Below are 14,454 nucleotides of genomic sequence, written 5' to 3' on the forward strand. Positions count from 1 at the left end.
ACTAGTTATACGTTAAATTAGTACTGTTATTGTTTTCTTTTGATGTTAACTCGTGTTTTGTGTTCATTTGGAGTTATATTTGGAGTTATTTGAATTATGTGAATTGTGTATTTATATTTGGTTATTCGTTCTCTACAATAGATCATGCGGAGTGCGATTGTAGTGGTTGTGTATCGTTTAAGAAGAAGGATTCAACAATCTTAACCAAGGCAAGTTCACTTCGATCATCTCCCAAATATTTTACTATGCACTAGTTGTTTTATTAGTTGCACTAGAAATATTAATTGTACCTTTATGCTAGCTATAAGTCCCAGGTAGAATAGTCTACCCTTGGCATTACCTTGCTACCAAATTGCCATCGATTGTAGTTGAATGCTAAGCTATGGTAGTATCGTGGGGGAAATTACTACATTATGATATTATTATGCCTGTGGAGAAATGAAATGTTTTACTAGAGTAAGGCAAAATAATTAATTCAATGAACCATCATGGGTGGGCGGCTTTGAGGTTTTGAGGATTAGCGGCGTCAGGTCCATTTCTATGGGTCCCTCTGAGTCGACTTTCCGTGGATTCGGGAAGGGATCGTCCATGGACGCCTCTTCCGTGGATTCGGGGAGCGCCTACGTTGCAACTGTGGAATGCCACCTGGGGTAACCGAGACTGGACTAGTTTCCTATTTAGTAGCTTTCAGTACAACCACAATGCTATATGGGCTCTGGCGAGACAAGAGTAAGTTGTATGAACCTAGACCCGAGGAATTGTACTGAGATAGAATGTGTAGGGGGAGCGTGATTCTCTCGTGGTTTAGAGAATTACCTCTGAAAATCTCGTAATCGACGCTGTTGCTACTCTACCCTAAGGACAGCAAGGGATTAACCCGTCGGTTTCTTGTGGGGAATGTGTACAAACTCTCGAGAGCGTCAAAACTAAGTACTTAGCCGTGTCCCCGGTAATGGACAAATTTTGAGCAACTAGATGTGGAGCTGTAAGGAAAGTTTCACTCATTCCAACTTCATAATAAAACTTGATGGTTTGAACTTGGGATAGGAGCATTGATGTGTCTACTCAATGTCCAATAGATTAATAGGAGCATGGGTGTGTCTACCCTATGTCCAATAGTGATAAAACTATTTTGTCTAAAATGATAGGATGAAACATTGAGGCTTTTATGCAAATAGCCAAACCCCACCTAGCCAAATACTGCATGTACTTTGGTGAACTTGCCAATACATTCAATGTATTGACCCTCTAGTGGCTGCAACATTTAAATGTTGCAGGTGAACCAGGTGAAGAGTGAGGTACGAATTGTTAGGGTTGCGAGTTTACATTCAAACATGTTTCGACTGTGGAGTTGTTTTGGGACTCCTGTATCTTCTGCCTTCCGTTGCAAGATTTTATTTTCTTTGAGCTAACCCATGAGGTTATGCAATATGTAAGGTATTATTAAAATTCTGGATCATTGCGTTGTAATACTTGAGACCTTTGTATCTTGATATTACATCTTGAAACTGTGTGTGCTAGCGAGTCGATCTAGGGACTAGCACTGTAAACACAGAGATCGAACCCTTGTACGGGGCGATCGCTTCACTAGCGCTGGGGCAAGTCATAGCCGGGTCATCGCTCGTGCTCGCGAGCCGCACGTCGAGCAGCCGTGGGTCAACAACGAACCGCATCAATCTCAGCATCCCTCTGTTGCTTCCCAAGCAACTCCCTCCGGCTCGCGGGATCGTTCGCGAGGCACCGGAGCCGTGCCAGAGGGCAGCGCCGAGCAGGAGCACGAGGTGCCTCCTGTTCGAACTAGGTCAAAAGCCCTCGTGGCGGCTCAGGCCATCATGCTCTACGAGCCGCCGCAGGGAACACCGGCGCACGAGGCATGGACAGCGGAGCTCGCCGCCCTCCTCGCTGTAGCCAACCGCCGGCCAGGAGGATCGTGCGGCCAGTCTAGGGCTGACACCGATGCGGTTGCGGGGCCTGGTGCAGGCCCTAACCCCCAGCCGGAGCGTGGGGTGCCCGGCGGTAGCCGGCATGGAGCCCGGCGACGACTCCGTCGCCTCGTCATCAACCATCCTGCCTGCGAACGCGCGGGGGATACTCAACGCACGTCAGCAGGAGCATCTACACGAGCGCCTTGAGCGGCATCGCCAACTTGCACATGACCGCGCCAACCCCGGGGGCCAAGGCGAAGTACTCGGGGGGGCTGACGACGGTTGCCCCGCAGTCACCCGTGAACTGCGGCAGGTGGAGTGGCCCCGCAAGTTTCGAGCCCCGCCAACGCTCGAGATGTATGACGGGACCACGAACCCTAAGGATTTCCTCCTAACTTACTCGTTGGGCATGAACGCCGTGGGTGCCGACGAGAAGGTTAGGGCCAACTGGTTCCCCATGGTCCTGAAAGGATCGGCGAGAACTTGGTTACTCAACTTGCCGGCAGGGTCCATCTCCTCATGGGATGACTTGCGCGAGCATTTTGTCAGTGCGTTACAGGGCGGCTACAAGCGCTCAGGAACCATGGCATAGCTGCACACCGTGGTGCAGAAGCCAGGGGAGACGTTGCGGAGCTTCATCAACCGCTTCTCCAGTCTCTCCTACTCCATTCCTGAGGCGGAGGCTGCCGCCATCATCAACACCTTCGCCATCAACTTCCGTGACCCCAAGATGTGTGAGAAGCTGAACACGCACCAGATCCGGACAACGCATGAGCTCTATGCCTTGGCCATGGCAGAGGAAGGGCGCTTGGCGCCCAAACTTGCAGCTAAGGCTGCCGCGAGTCCTGCTGAGGGCTCGCAGAAAAAGGGTTCCCGGAAGCACGGCGGGAAGCAAGTGCTTGCCGCGGAACTGGGGGCTACCTTGAGGCCTGCGAAAAAGGCCTCGTCCGCGGGCTGGTCTGGCGGCAAGCCAGGCGACGCGCCCCGCTGCCCCATCCATGCCAACGCTACCCATGACGCACAGGATTGCCGCATCCTGACGGGTATCAAGCAAAGGCGCGAGCAGCGCCACGAGGAGCGCCGAGCAGCCGGCACCTGCTTCAACTGCGGGGATATCGGGCATCTCTCCCGCGACTGCCCAAATGACCCCAGAGCTAGAGCGAAACCTGCCGGCGAAGATGCCGGTAGAGAGGAAGCCCACGGGGGTCGAGGCCAAGCCCGCGCCGGCAGGGAGCGGCTTCCCCGGGGATGAGACAAGGCTCGTTCTGAGGAGCAGCGCGAGTCCCATTACCGCGAGGGCGACGAGCCCGGCTTCCAGAAGCCCCGCGGCTTCGCCTGCATCCATGGGGGGGCTTATGCTCTCTCATCCTATAGCGCAGTAAAACGCCTCACCCGGGAGGTGTGTGCGCTGTTGCTGGACATGGAGATGCAGCATCCGTTGAAGTGGTCACACGTGCCGATCACCTTCAACTCTGACGAACCACCCAGCCTGGCAGCTGGGGTCAGGGGTTTTGCCCTTCGTGGTCTCACCGATCATCAACAACATGACGGTGACCAAGGTGTTGGTGGACAATGGAGCGGGGCTAAACCTCCTGACTACGAAGTTGGTGGAGAAGCTTCAGCTGCCACTAGAGCAGATGAAGCCCACCGACCCGTTCCGGGGAGTGAACCCCGGGATCGTGCGCCTCCTGGGGCGCATCACGCTGCTGGTTACCTTCGGGTCCCGGGAAGCGTTTAGGACTGAGCACCTCATGTTTGATGTGGCTCATACCCCATTGCCGTACAACGGGATCCTTGGTCGGCCAGTGCTGATCAAGTTCATGGTGGCAACCCATTGCGCGTATGGCGTGATGAAGATGCCGTCCACATATGGAATCCTGTCCATCAAGTGCGATCTCAAGGATGCGGCTTGATGTGTTGGCGAGGTCGGCGGCCTTGACGATTTGTTGTGTTTTTTGGATGCTTTTTCTGGCTACCATCAAATTAAGATGGCAATCGAGGACGAGGAGAAAACAACGTTCATCACCCCGGTTGGCTGCTACTGTTACACGTGCATGCGTTTCGGGTTGAAGAACGCGAGCTCAACATTCCAGCGTGCCTTACGCGAGTGTTTGGGACCCCAGCTAGGCCAAAACGTTGAGGCTTACATGGATGATATCGTCATCAAGTCAGAGCACGGGGACTTGCTTATTGATGACTTGCGGGAGACATTCGATAACCTCCGCAGGATCAAGCTCAAGTTGAACCCTGAGAAATGCACTTTTGGTGTAGACTCGGGGCAGCTTCTGGGCTTCTTGGTTTCACACGGGGGGATTCAGGCCAACCCAAAGAAGATAGAAGCTATCGAGAAGATGGAGGCTTCCCGCAAGGTGAAGGACGTCCAGCGCCTCAACGGCTGTGTTGCCGCGCGGGGGCGTTTCATTTCAAGGCGGGGCGAACGCGCCTTTCTTCAAGGCAATGAAGAAGAAGGGCCCAATCGATTGGACCCCCGAGGTTGAGGCGGCGTTCCAGGACCTGAAGTAGTACCTGAAATCGCCACCGATCCTCGTTGCCCCCAAACCGGGCGAGCCGCTGCTACTCTGTCTAGCGGCGACCGACCAAGTGGTCAGCTCGGTGCTTGCTACGAGAGAGAAGAAGATCTCCCGGGGGCTGGGGTTACGGGGCAGGGGGCTGAGCCAGCCCCGGCAACCGCCTCGAACCCGGGAATCGTCATCGAGCCGGCGGCGCCGATACCACGCAAGCGGCTCGTGCAGCACCCCGTGTACTTCGTCAACACGGTGTTGCGCGACGCCCGCGTACGGTACCTGCAACTGCAGAATCTCTTGCTGGGGATTCTGCTTGCATCCTGCAAACTGCGCCATTATTTCCAGGAGCACCGCATCACGGTGGTGTCAGGGTTCTGCCTCGAGTGGGCCCTCACCAACCGTGAAGCCACTTGGAGAGTGGCCGAGTGGAGGATGGAGATGTCGGAGTTTGATCTGCGCTTCACAAACACCAAGAGTATCAAGAGTGCCGCTCTGGCTGATTTCGTTGCAGAGTGAACCTCGACAGACATAGAAGAAGAGGAGCCGGAGACCAGCCTGCCCGCCAGGCTGGACGAAGGCCACTGGGTCATGTACTTCGACGGCGCGTTCAGCCTGCAGGGGGCTGGCGCCGGAGTCGTCATCGAGTCACCCACGGGAGACCAGTTGAAATTCGCCATCCATGGCTTCCCCAACTCCACCAACAACACGGCTGAGTACGAGAGGTTGCTCGCCAGGTTGCGGGCGGCAATCGCCCTCGATATTAAGCACCTGGTTGTCCGCGAAGATTCCCAACTCGTGATCAACCAGGTTAACAAGGACAACGACGGCCCGCAGATGGAAGCGTACGTGGATGAAGTCCGCAAGTTAGAACGCAAGTTCAAGGGTTTGCGATTCGAGCACATCAAGCGCAAGGATAACTTCGCGGCTGATGAACTGTCCAAGTGGGCAGCAGAGCGCCGGAAAGTCCCGGCGGGAGTGTTCTAGCACAGGCGGACTACGCCTTCAGTCACTCCCAAGCCGGCTGCCGGGGAAGCCCCCCGGTCAACCGAAGGAAACCCCGCAACAGCGGAGGTCCATGCTGCCGATGTGGCGGCATGCATGAGTAGGGAACCCCCGCCTTGGGCGGTGGACATCTCCCGCTACCTCAAGGGGGAAGCCCTCCTTGAAGATGACGTTGCCGCGGAGCGCATAGCGGGCGCGGAATGAGTCCCCCGACGACATCACTCCCGTCTGCTCGACGCGCGGGTAGAAGTAATGGCGGAACAGCGCCACTAACGGCATCACCTCGACAAACCCCTCGCAAAGAAATTGGAAGACGGCGAGAAGGAAAAGGGATGTGGGGTGGAGCTGCGCAACTTTGAGCTGGTACGCCGCCATGAGAGCATGGAGAAAAAGGGAGTACGGAGGCACGAACCCAGCAAGAATGAAGCGGGCGAACACCCGGAAGTCGTTGTCCTGGTGGTCGCCGCCAGCAGGGAAGATGAGCGTCTCGCCGTACTCGTTGAACGAGGTGGCGACGGCGTGCCGAATCTTGTCACCCCCTCGCCGTTGTAGCCGGGCTTGAAGAAGGCCCGCTTGGCCCTCATCTCCCGGTTCCTCTGCTCCCTCTCCGACGGAGGCTTCTTGGGAGCTTTCTCGCCCTTGTCGCCCGCGGAGCTTGTGGAACCCTTCTCCCTCAAGGACGGCACCCTGGTCAGCACAGTGCGAGCTGCCCAGGAAGCCACCAGCCCGGCAGGAGCCTGGGAAGGGGGTTGGCCTGGAGCAGGACTAGTCGGGCTGCGGGGGTTACCCCGGATGACAATGTGAAGATCCCCATCAGGACGCCCCCCCGGGAGGCTCACTTGCCGAGGAGGGTGTCTCCTGACGCAGGAACTTACAACAAGGCCGGTGCCCAGTGCAGGCAGAGTATCAACGCAACGTGGACGCCCGGCAGGCTCCTTTTGTGCAGGGCTAGTCGAAGCATGGAGTGTGGCACAAGCCGAGCATTGGGTTGATCCTGTTTTGGTGTCCACAACTTAAAAGGAGTATTCGGAAGCTTTGGTGGATGCTGCAGAACAAAGATTTGGAGAAGGAGAGAGCCATTTGGGATGGAAAATCAAAAATTGATGATTTGAAGTGCTCCATGGAGGAAGAAAGGATGAAGATGCAGATAGAGGAAGCTAAACGACTGATTGCTTTGGAAGCTAGCAATGGAATGCTGCTGCAGAAGATGAAAGCTGAAGTTGAGAATTACAAAAGGTGGTTAGCTGTTGCTGTTAGTGTTACCGGCTGCCTTGGTGTTGTAGTTGCTGGCTTCATGTTTCTCTAAATTGTTGTTAGAATTGTTGCTTTTCTAAATTGTTGAACAATCTTTGAATCTTATGTGTGTGGAATGGTAACAACCTGTACTTTGTCCTATGTAATGCAATTTCTTTTTTTAATTTTCTGGGCACTCATTTTCTGGGCATGATGGTGTATTCATTTTCTAGGCATGATGGTGTATGTATGAACCTGTGAAGAGGGTGCCAGCTGATCTTTAGAACCTGAGAAAATTTTGACATGAAGTGGTTGTAATATGAGAAATATTTGACATGTTGTCTTTATAACCTGACAAAATTTTGACATGAAGTGTTTGCAACCTGACAAAATTTTGACATGTAGTGTTTGTAACCTGACAAATATTTGACATGTATATAAGACATAGAAGAACCGCATATATTCTACATCCAGACAAACATCCATGAAAGCACATAACAGTTCCATTGCATGCTAAATCATGAAATTTTCATGTCTCATACACTCATTACAGCCATTGCCAGGTCTCATACAGAAATTTCAAGTCTCATACAACCATTACAAACCAAAATATGTTGTTCCGGCAATAGATTAAAGCAACAGTGCATGCCATATTGCCGTTACAACCATCATCTATCACAAAACAGTGCTTGATCACTGTTGCTAGGAAGTGCCAGACTCCTGGGTGAAGGCGCCAAGACCTGCAGTGAAGTAGGAGTAGAGCCGGCTGTGTTCGTAGGATGGAGGGGCAGCTCTAGCACGCTGTTGGCGACGAAGAGTTATAGCTCGCAGCTGAGGACGACGAGCTGCAGGTCGATGTTGAGGAGTAGGAGCTGCAGCTCGCTGTTGAGGAGTAGGAGCTGCAGCTCGCTGTTGTGGTGGAGGAGCTGCAGCTCGCTGTTGAGGAGGAGGAGCTGGATCTTGTGAGTGTGTTCTCACAGACTACAAACAAAAGAGCACATGAAGATAAAAGAGCACATTACAATAAAAAAAGATCAAATGAATGTTACCTTGTGCCCTGCCTTTCTTCCTGCCAAGTCAGGTTTCAATGGTTGCCTACAATTTGTGTACCTATGCCCATGTGCCTTGCAATTGGAGCACCTAATGGTTGTCATTCTGTTCTGAAAAGTTTCCTGTGATTGTTCATTTGGACCTCGATGCCTCTTTTTCTATTTTCATCCACGTTTAGTTTCATACTGTGGTGGGTCTACATCATGTTTAGCTGTCTTGGTCCATCCATGCTGTCCTAGTACTGGATATATCAGGTTTTTGTATGCCTCCTTGTACATGTGCTTCTTAAAGAACTCACTAACAGAATCCTTAGGGAATTGCTTGGATTTCCATATGGCACAGACGGCATGTCTACATGGTAGGCCTGTGAGGTCCCATTTGAAGCAACCACATGTCTTTGTTGCTAAATTGACCTCATAAGTCCTATCAAACCCAGTAACCTGTCATAAATCCTTCTTTGCACACACATCATTACACCATCTAGCACTTTTCTTCTCCAACTCTAATCTTTCAACATAAGTAGGAGTAATTTCCCATTGTGCATTCTCAATCCCCTCCCTTTTGGCTGCAAATCTGGCCATTAGTTTGGTCCTAATTGAATCAATCATGATGACTATTGGCTTGTCCCTAACATTGTTTATTTAGATGTTAAACACCTCACTTAGGTTGTTAACAACAAGGTCAGTTTTGCAATGTGTATCTAGTGCATGTCTAGCCCAATGCCTAGGGGGTATCTTACTAATCCATTCCCAAGCACCCTCATCAGCCCTTTTCAGCTCTAGCATGGCTCGATCATAGTCATACTTATCAAATGCATATGCAGCACGATCAATTAGTAGTTTCAAATCACCACTCTTGTACCCAGCAGTCATGAAATTAGCATATATGTGCCTAAGGCAGTACCTATGGTGAGATTCAGGGAATACCAGATGAACTGCACCTAGAAGGCCCTTTTGCCTATCTGACATGAAGGTGTAGTTGGCAAACTGTCCTGCAGTACCACCAAGAGCATACTTCAACTGAGTTAGAAATCATGACCAGCTTGTAGTGTCTTCTGATCCAACAACCCCAAATGCTATGGGAAAAAGATTGTTATTGCCATCTCTAGCTATTGCACCAAGAACCTGTGCTCCGTTACCCAACTTCAGAAAACATCCATCAATACCTGCAAACATAACCGTTTAGATTTTAATTTGATGTCCAACTAAAAAGAAGCTGAGTTTATGTGTGTGTACCAATAAAAGGCCTGCATCCATTCTTGAACCCTTCAAGCTGTGCATGTAAGGCAAAGAAGAGACCATGAAACCTTGGATTCTGCTGAGGATCACCAGTTGGAATGGTTGTTGAAACACTACATCTAGAGCCAACATTCTTCTCCATGACAGTCTGCATGTAGTCTTCTATACGAACATATTGCTGATCTGCATCTCCTTGGAGAGCTTCAAGGGCTTTATTCTTGCCCCTGTAAGCCATGTGCTTAGATATTTCAATCCCATGCTCTCTCATGACATGGTCTTGTAAAGCCGTGATATTTATGCTTGGGTCACTCCTAATCAGATCTTCATACTTCTTGGCAATCCATGAACTATTGATCCTTGAGGTTTCAACAGTTGTGCTACAAGTGTGAGGGAGATTCAGCTGCCTTATGCAATGTGTGCTTTCTCCTTTTATAGCAGATGAATACAACATGAAAGGACATGTCCCATTAGAGCTACAACAAGCAATCACCCTTTCTTGGTTATTCTTTAAATATGTGAAGTTCCTGCTGTATGCTATGTGATACTCTTCCAATGCCTTCCTAACTTGTCACACATGAAGAAAGCACATGTCCAACTCTAGCTGCTCATGAGCATCCTTTTTATTCTCATCATAATACACCTAGTTCTTGAGTGGCTTTGCTTTGCTCTTCTTCTGTAAAACACATCTACTGGATAGCAACTCAACACCATCATCATCACTTGAATCAGTGAGACCTTTCAATTCATCACTGCAGCTATCACTAATCACAAGTGCATCTTCCTTTGTGCCCGCAGCGATCCTTTTCTTCAACTCCCGAGCCTTAGTTGCGTTGGCCTTTGATTCAGCCCTTCTTGCTGCCCTGCGCATTGCTGCCTTACTCACTTCATGCCCATCACAAGAAACTTCATCTTCACCATGATCACTTGCAGGGAACGGTTCAGGCTCTAGTTCAACATGGCCAGAAACATTGAAATTTCCAAAACCTGAATCATCACGGAAATATTTATCACATCCCATGTCCTCATTCAGATCAATTGGTTGCCTTTCTGACCCTTCGAAATTGCAGTCCCTGTGGAGGTCAACCTGGCTATCCATAGGCCAATTCATATTCAGATCAAACTGATTGTTCATTGGCCAATCTACATGAACCGGCCTTGGCTCTTCGAAGAAGCAATCCGATGGCCAGTCCATGTTGTACTGTGTAGCGCTCTCCTTTCTGTGAAAATACAAAGAAAATGTGCAAGCCTATTTAGCACACAAAATCTGAAATATATGACCAATTTGACCCCAACATTGTCCAGAGATATACCGAACTCCCAACACAGATCCTAAAAATGCGATTTTCCCCAAAGCTACTGGACCCGGTCCTAAACTGATGGCAAAATCGAGCAAAACATTACAGTAGTAGCATAACCACAACCCTAATTTCAAGGTTTCGAACAAAATAGACGTCGATCAATTGCAATTTCAGAGACCTAGAAAAACTAGGGCTCTAGGCGGCTCGAACGCGGGCCAGAACTGGGTTCGAAAAGGGACGGATGAAAAGAGGATGGGGGGGGGGAAGATTTACCGGACGCCGGTGGAGGAGCCTTCCCCCGGGTCCATCGACGGTGCCAATCCCGCCGCCGCTCCACCAGTCGCTGCCTTGCCTCCTCCAAGTTTCTTCGGTAGAGACAGAGGAGAGGAGAAGAACACGGGAAAGCCAATCTTTCTGAGGAAACAGGGATTTTTTTTGTTTTATTGCCTCGCCTCAGACCCGACCCGATCCAGCGTGGCCAAGTGGGTTGGCCACGTCAGCACTGACTGGCGGGCCCCACCCGTCAGAAACGCTGTTAACTTGTCTAAGAGCCCATTAGGACCTATCTGTAACGGATTAACCCGATAGGTGGTGAAAAGTGCAAAAAATCCGAATAGGTGGTGTTTTGCGCAAAAGCCTCCCCAATTGTCGCACCAGTGGCACCCGGGGTACCACCGCCACGCGACGCGTGGGCCCCGTCTCCGAGTTCCCGGAAGGGTTCCCTCCCGGGCAGCAGCCACGAACAGCCCGGCAAGCTACCAGCCCGGAAGGGCTAGCTGGGTTTCGGGGAATATTCCCGCCTGGGCACCTCCCAGGAAGCCGCTTCCCGGGAGGGGGGTTCCCGGGTGCGTTGGGCCTGGGCGCTTCCTGGCGAGCAACTTGCCGGGAGGAAGAGTTCCCGGGCGGAGGCTCCCGCCTCAAGGGTGGGGCTGAGCATGCAGAGCATCAGTGCCACGCGGACGCGTGGCGGGGGACAGGGTGTGCAGTCTCACCAGGGCGAGGAGTGAGGCGCACGGCTCATTAAATGAGCCGACAGGAGGAGCGTTACCCATCCAAATCAGGTGAACAGTGGTTGTCCACTCCTACCCTGGGGTTTTAGACCCCTAGCGGCGGAGGTGGCACCCATGCATGCCACCAGCTCACCGAGAGGGAGTTGTATGCCTCCCCGTTCGACACTTGTAGTGCATGCGCCGCGGCACCTGTGGCATCCCCTTGAGTATAAAAGGAGGACCCTCGCCGGCGGTCAAAGGGTTCGGTTTTCATTTTTCGCTCGCTTCTTGGGTTCTGGTTCTGCTCGGTTGAGTTCACAACTAGCCCTAGTCCAAGAATAGCAAGTAGCATTTAGCAAGAAAGGAGAGAGTGCCCGGGGACCCTCCCCCGGCAAGGTGTAAACACTTGATCCATAATCAATACTAGTTCAGACAGGCAGGACGTAGGGTTTTACACCTCCGGGTGGCTCAAACCTGGGTAAAAACGTGCGTGCATGCATTCTTGGTTTGTGTGCACCCCGAGTACATCACTTCGCCAGTCGCGAAGGACCATCGGCCACGCCGGCGATCGCCGGAGCGATCCCCGACGCCCCTGCCGAACCTAAAAGGGGGCCGTGACTGCACGCCCCCGATGTCGGAGCCCCGTGCGACGACACCAATAGATGGTGGTTTATGCAATTCCCTCATGTGGACTCTATGATAGCAATCAAGAAGACCTAAAGGATGATTTGCTGAAGGGAAAGCATGTGATTTCATATCATTGCTCAAGCACGAAGTTTCCCAAGTCATTGTGTCCTGATGTAGCCTGTAGATGTGCCTTGGGAGCCCCCAGAACTTGGATGGGTCAAACTGAATGTTGATGGAGCCTATATCTTGGCCACTGGTGAGGCAAGTACAGGTAAGGCTGCACGCTGCAGTGCAGGAAGATTTGTTTTTTGTGCCACAGCTATTTGTTCCACTGCGATGATGCGTTGCAAGCTGAACTCTCGGTCTGCATGGAAGGGTTTGCGTTTGTTTTCAGCGCACAGAGATGCCTGTTGTCGTAGAGATGGACTGTGCACAGGCTATTGCTATGATTACGTCCCACCAGCAAGATATGTCAAGGTATGGAGGAATTGTTGAGGAAATTAAGATGTTGGTAGCTTCAAATAGGGAGATTAGATTTTTCAAACTTCACCGTTCGCAGAATAGGGTCAGTCATGGGGGAACAACAACCAGTACGATATCACTTTTGAATCACCACTAATGGTGGCTTTTTTCAGGACTAGTCGACAAACTTCTTGTTGGCTACGATCTAATCCTCAGGATCAAGGGGAAACGGATGATGTAACCCTTACCTAATGCAATGAAATTCTCCCAATTCGCAAAAAAAGAACATGGGGGAACAACAACCAGTACGATATCACTTTTGAATCACCACTAATAATAAAATCACGAGATGTATCAAATTTGAATGATCTACACCATCACTTATAGTTTACCCGCAAAAAAAATGTACATGATCTTAGAAGGTCACTTACAAGCCTTCTTATTTTATGGCATGTAGTTCATTTTTCCTTACCTTCCTTTCTGGTGATTTTCTTTCAGTTTTGTTGTTCATCATGGGAGAGAGGTCCATAATTACATTATTATGTTGCCTTTGTGGCACCAAATTCATATATGCGGTCTCTCAAATTTACATGTTTCAGAGAGGCCCTTGCAGTGGGATATCAAAATGGTCAAGTATATTCTACTCTCTCCGTCCAACAAAAGATGTCTCAACTTTGACTAAATTTAAATGCATCTATACATAAGTCACATCTAGATACATCCAAATTTTAACAAACTTGAGACATCTTTTGTTAGACGGAGGGAATAGTTATTTTTGTAATAGATTAGAGAGAATAATTTGGATCCAGAAGGCAATGCCCACTTCAAAAATCCTTTACTAACATAGTTTTCTCAGTAATCTGGTAGTCAAGATATGAGAATATTTCATATCTCACGGCAGGCAACAGAATTGGAATCTCAATAAAATAGGAAAAAGTATCTTTTTCGTCTTTCAACTTGTCAAAAAGTACGCAAATGGTTTCTAAGTTTCTTTCCGTATGTTATTCACCGAACACCAATGATAGCTCACCCCTTCCGAAGCGGTACTGGTGCCATTTATCATGGTTTTTGGTCCCATAATTGCCACGTTAACCTGCTAAATTGGCATCATATTTCTTTTAAGCTCCCAAGTCAGTTTGTTTTTGCAAAAAAAAAGTGTGTAGGCCAAAACTATGACACGTTAGTTATTTTTGTAAATACACAGGAGATCTAATTCTTTTTAAAGTTGTCAAGTTAAGCCTGAAATTTTGAAAATGCACGTTTGGGTCGTAATACATTTTTAAGTTGTTCACCACAAGTTCTAAGAGTGTTTCTCCTAGTCTGACCGAGTGACGTGGCCGAGCGCCACGTAGGCCTAGGCCCACGTGTCGGGGAACAAGCTGGATTGTTATTTGCAAAAGAAAAATTGAACGATTCCGTCCATCTGAAATCAAGTAAAATTGGCATTACTTTGGCTCATTGTATGCCACTGTGGTCTGAAGATATGGTCTAATTTTCAGAGCATTTACCCGACAGGTGGGCCTAGACGGACGTGACGCTGGTCAAACGGCCACATCACACAATCAGACTAGGAGACACATACTTAGTGCCTGTGGTGAACAATTTTGAAAAGTATTGGGACCCAAACATATATTTTCATAGTTAATTTAGGAACTAACCTGACACTTTTTAAAAAAGAATTAGGACCGTCAATGTATTTTACTCTTATTGAAATCGTGGGAGTTAGGCTTTCTAGTTCAGAGGAAATTCATAAAACTTTCGAAGGATTTGAATCCTTGGGATTTTCCTTTGTTGGCTATTTGATTCACATGTATAAAACCCAAGATATTTTTCTATGAATTCCTTTGCATTCTATTTGAAGAAATTTTCATAAACTCGAACCTCTTGAAAAATTCCTTTGTTTTCCCTAGGTGTACACTCTTTGAAGCTAAGTTCTGCAGTTTTCCAATTTTCATAAGACTCAAAGAGTGCATTCACTCTAATTCTATGTTTTCTTTAGAAATCCTATAAATTAAAAAGGCCCTTAATCTCTCCAATTCTCCCTAACCAATCCTAATCCAAATTCAGACGAAGCTCCTCCATATTTCTCCACCGAATTTCCAAAA

At 49.5% G+C, this 14,454-nt stretch overlaps 1 protein-coding gene across 1 annotated transcript; it reads right to left on the reverse strand.

Annotated features, from left to right (window-relative positions):
- Positions 1 to 7,654: 7,654 nt before the first annotated feature.
- On the reverse strand, positions 7,655 to 10,675 carry LOC104583502. Its single transcript, XM_010235846.3, has 3 exons — positions 10,545 to 10,675; positions 8,971 to 10,190; positions 7,655 to 8,900 (listed from the first exon to the last, which is right to left on the reverse strand). Exons 1-2 carry the CDS (start codon positions 10,577 to 10,579, stop codon positions 9,614 to 9,616), a joined length of 612 nt encoding a protein of 203 aa, XP_010234148.1. The 5' UTR covers positions 10,580 to 10,675; the 3' UTR covers positions 7,655 to 8,900; positions 8,971 to 9,613.
- Positions 10,676 to 14,454: the final 3,779 nt, after the last annotated feature.

The sequence above is a fragment of the Brachypodium distachyon genome, chromosome 3 (assembly GCF_000005505.3).
Source record: "Brachypodium distachyon strain Bd21 chromosome 3, Brachypodium_distachyon_v3.0, whole genome shotgun sequence".
NCBI lineage: Eukaryota > Viridiplantae > Streptophyta > Magnoliopsida > Poales > Poaceae > Brachypodium > Brachypodium distachyon.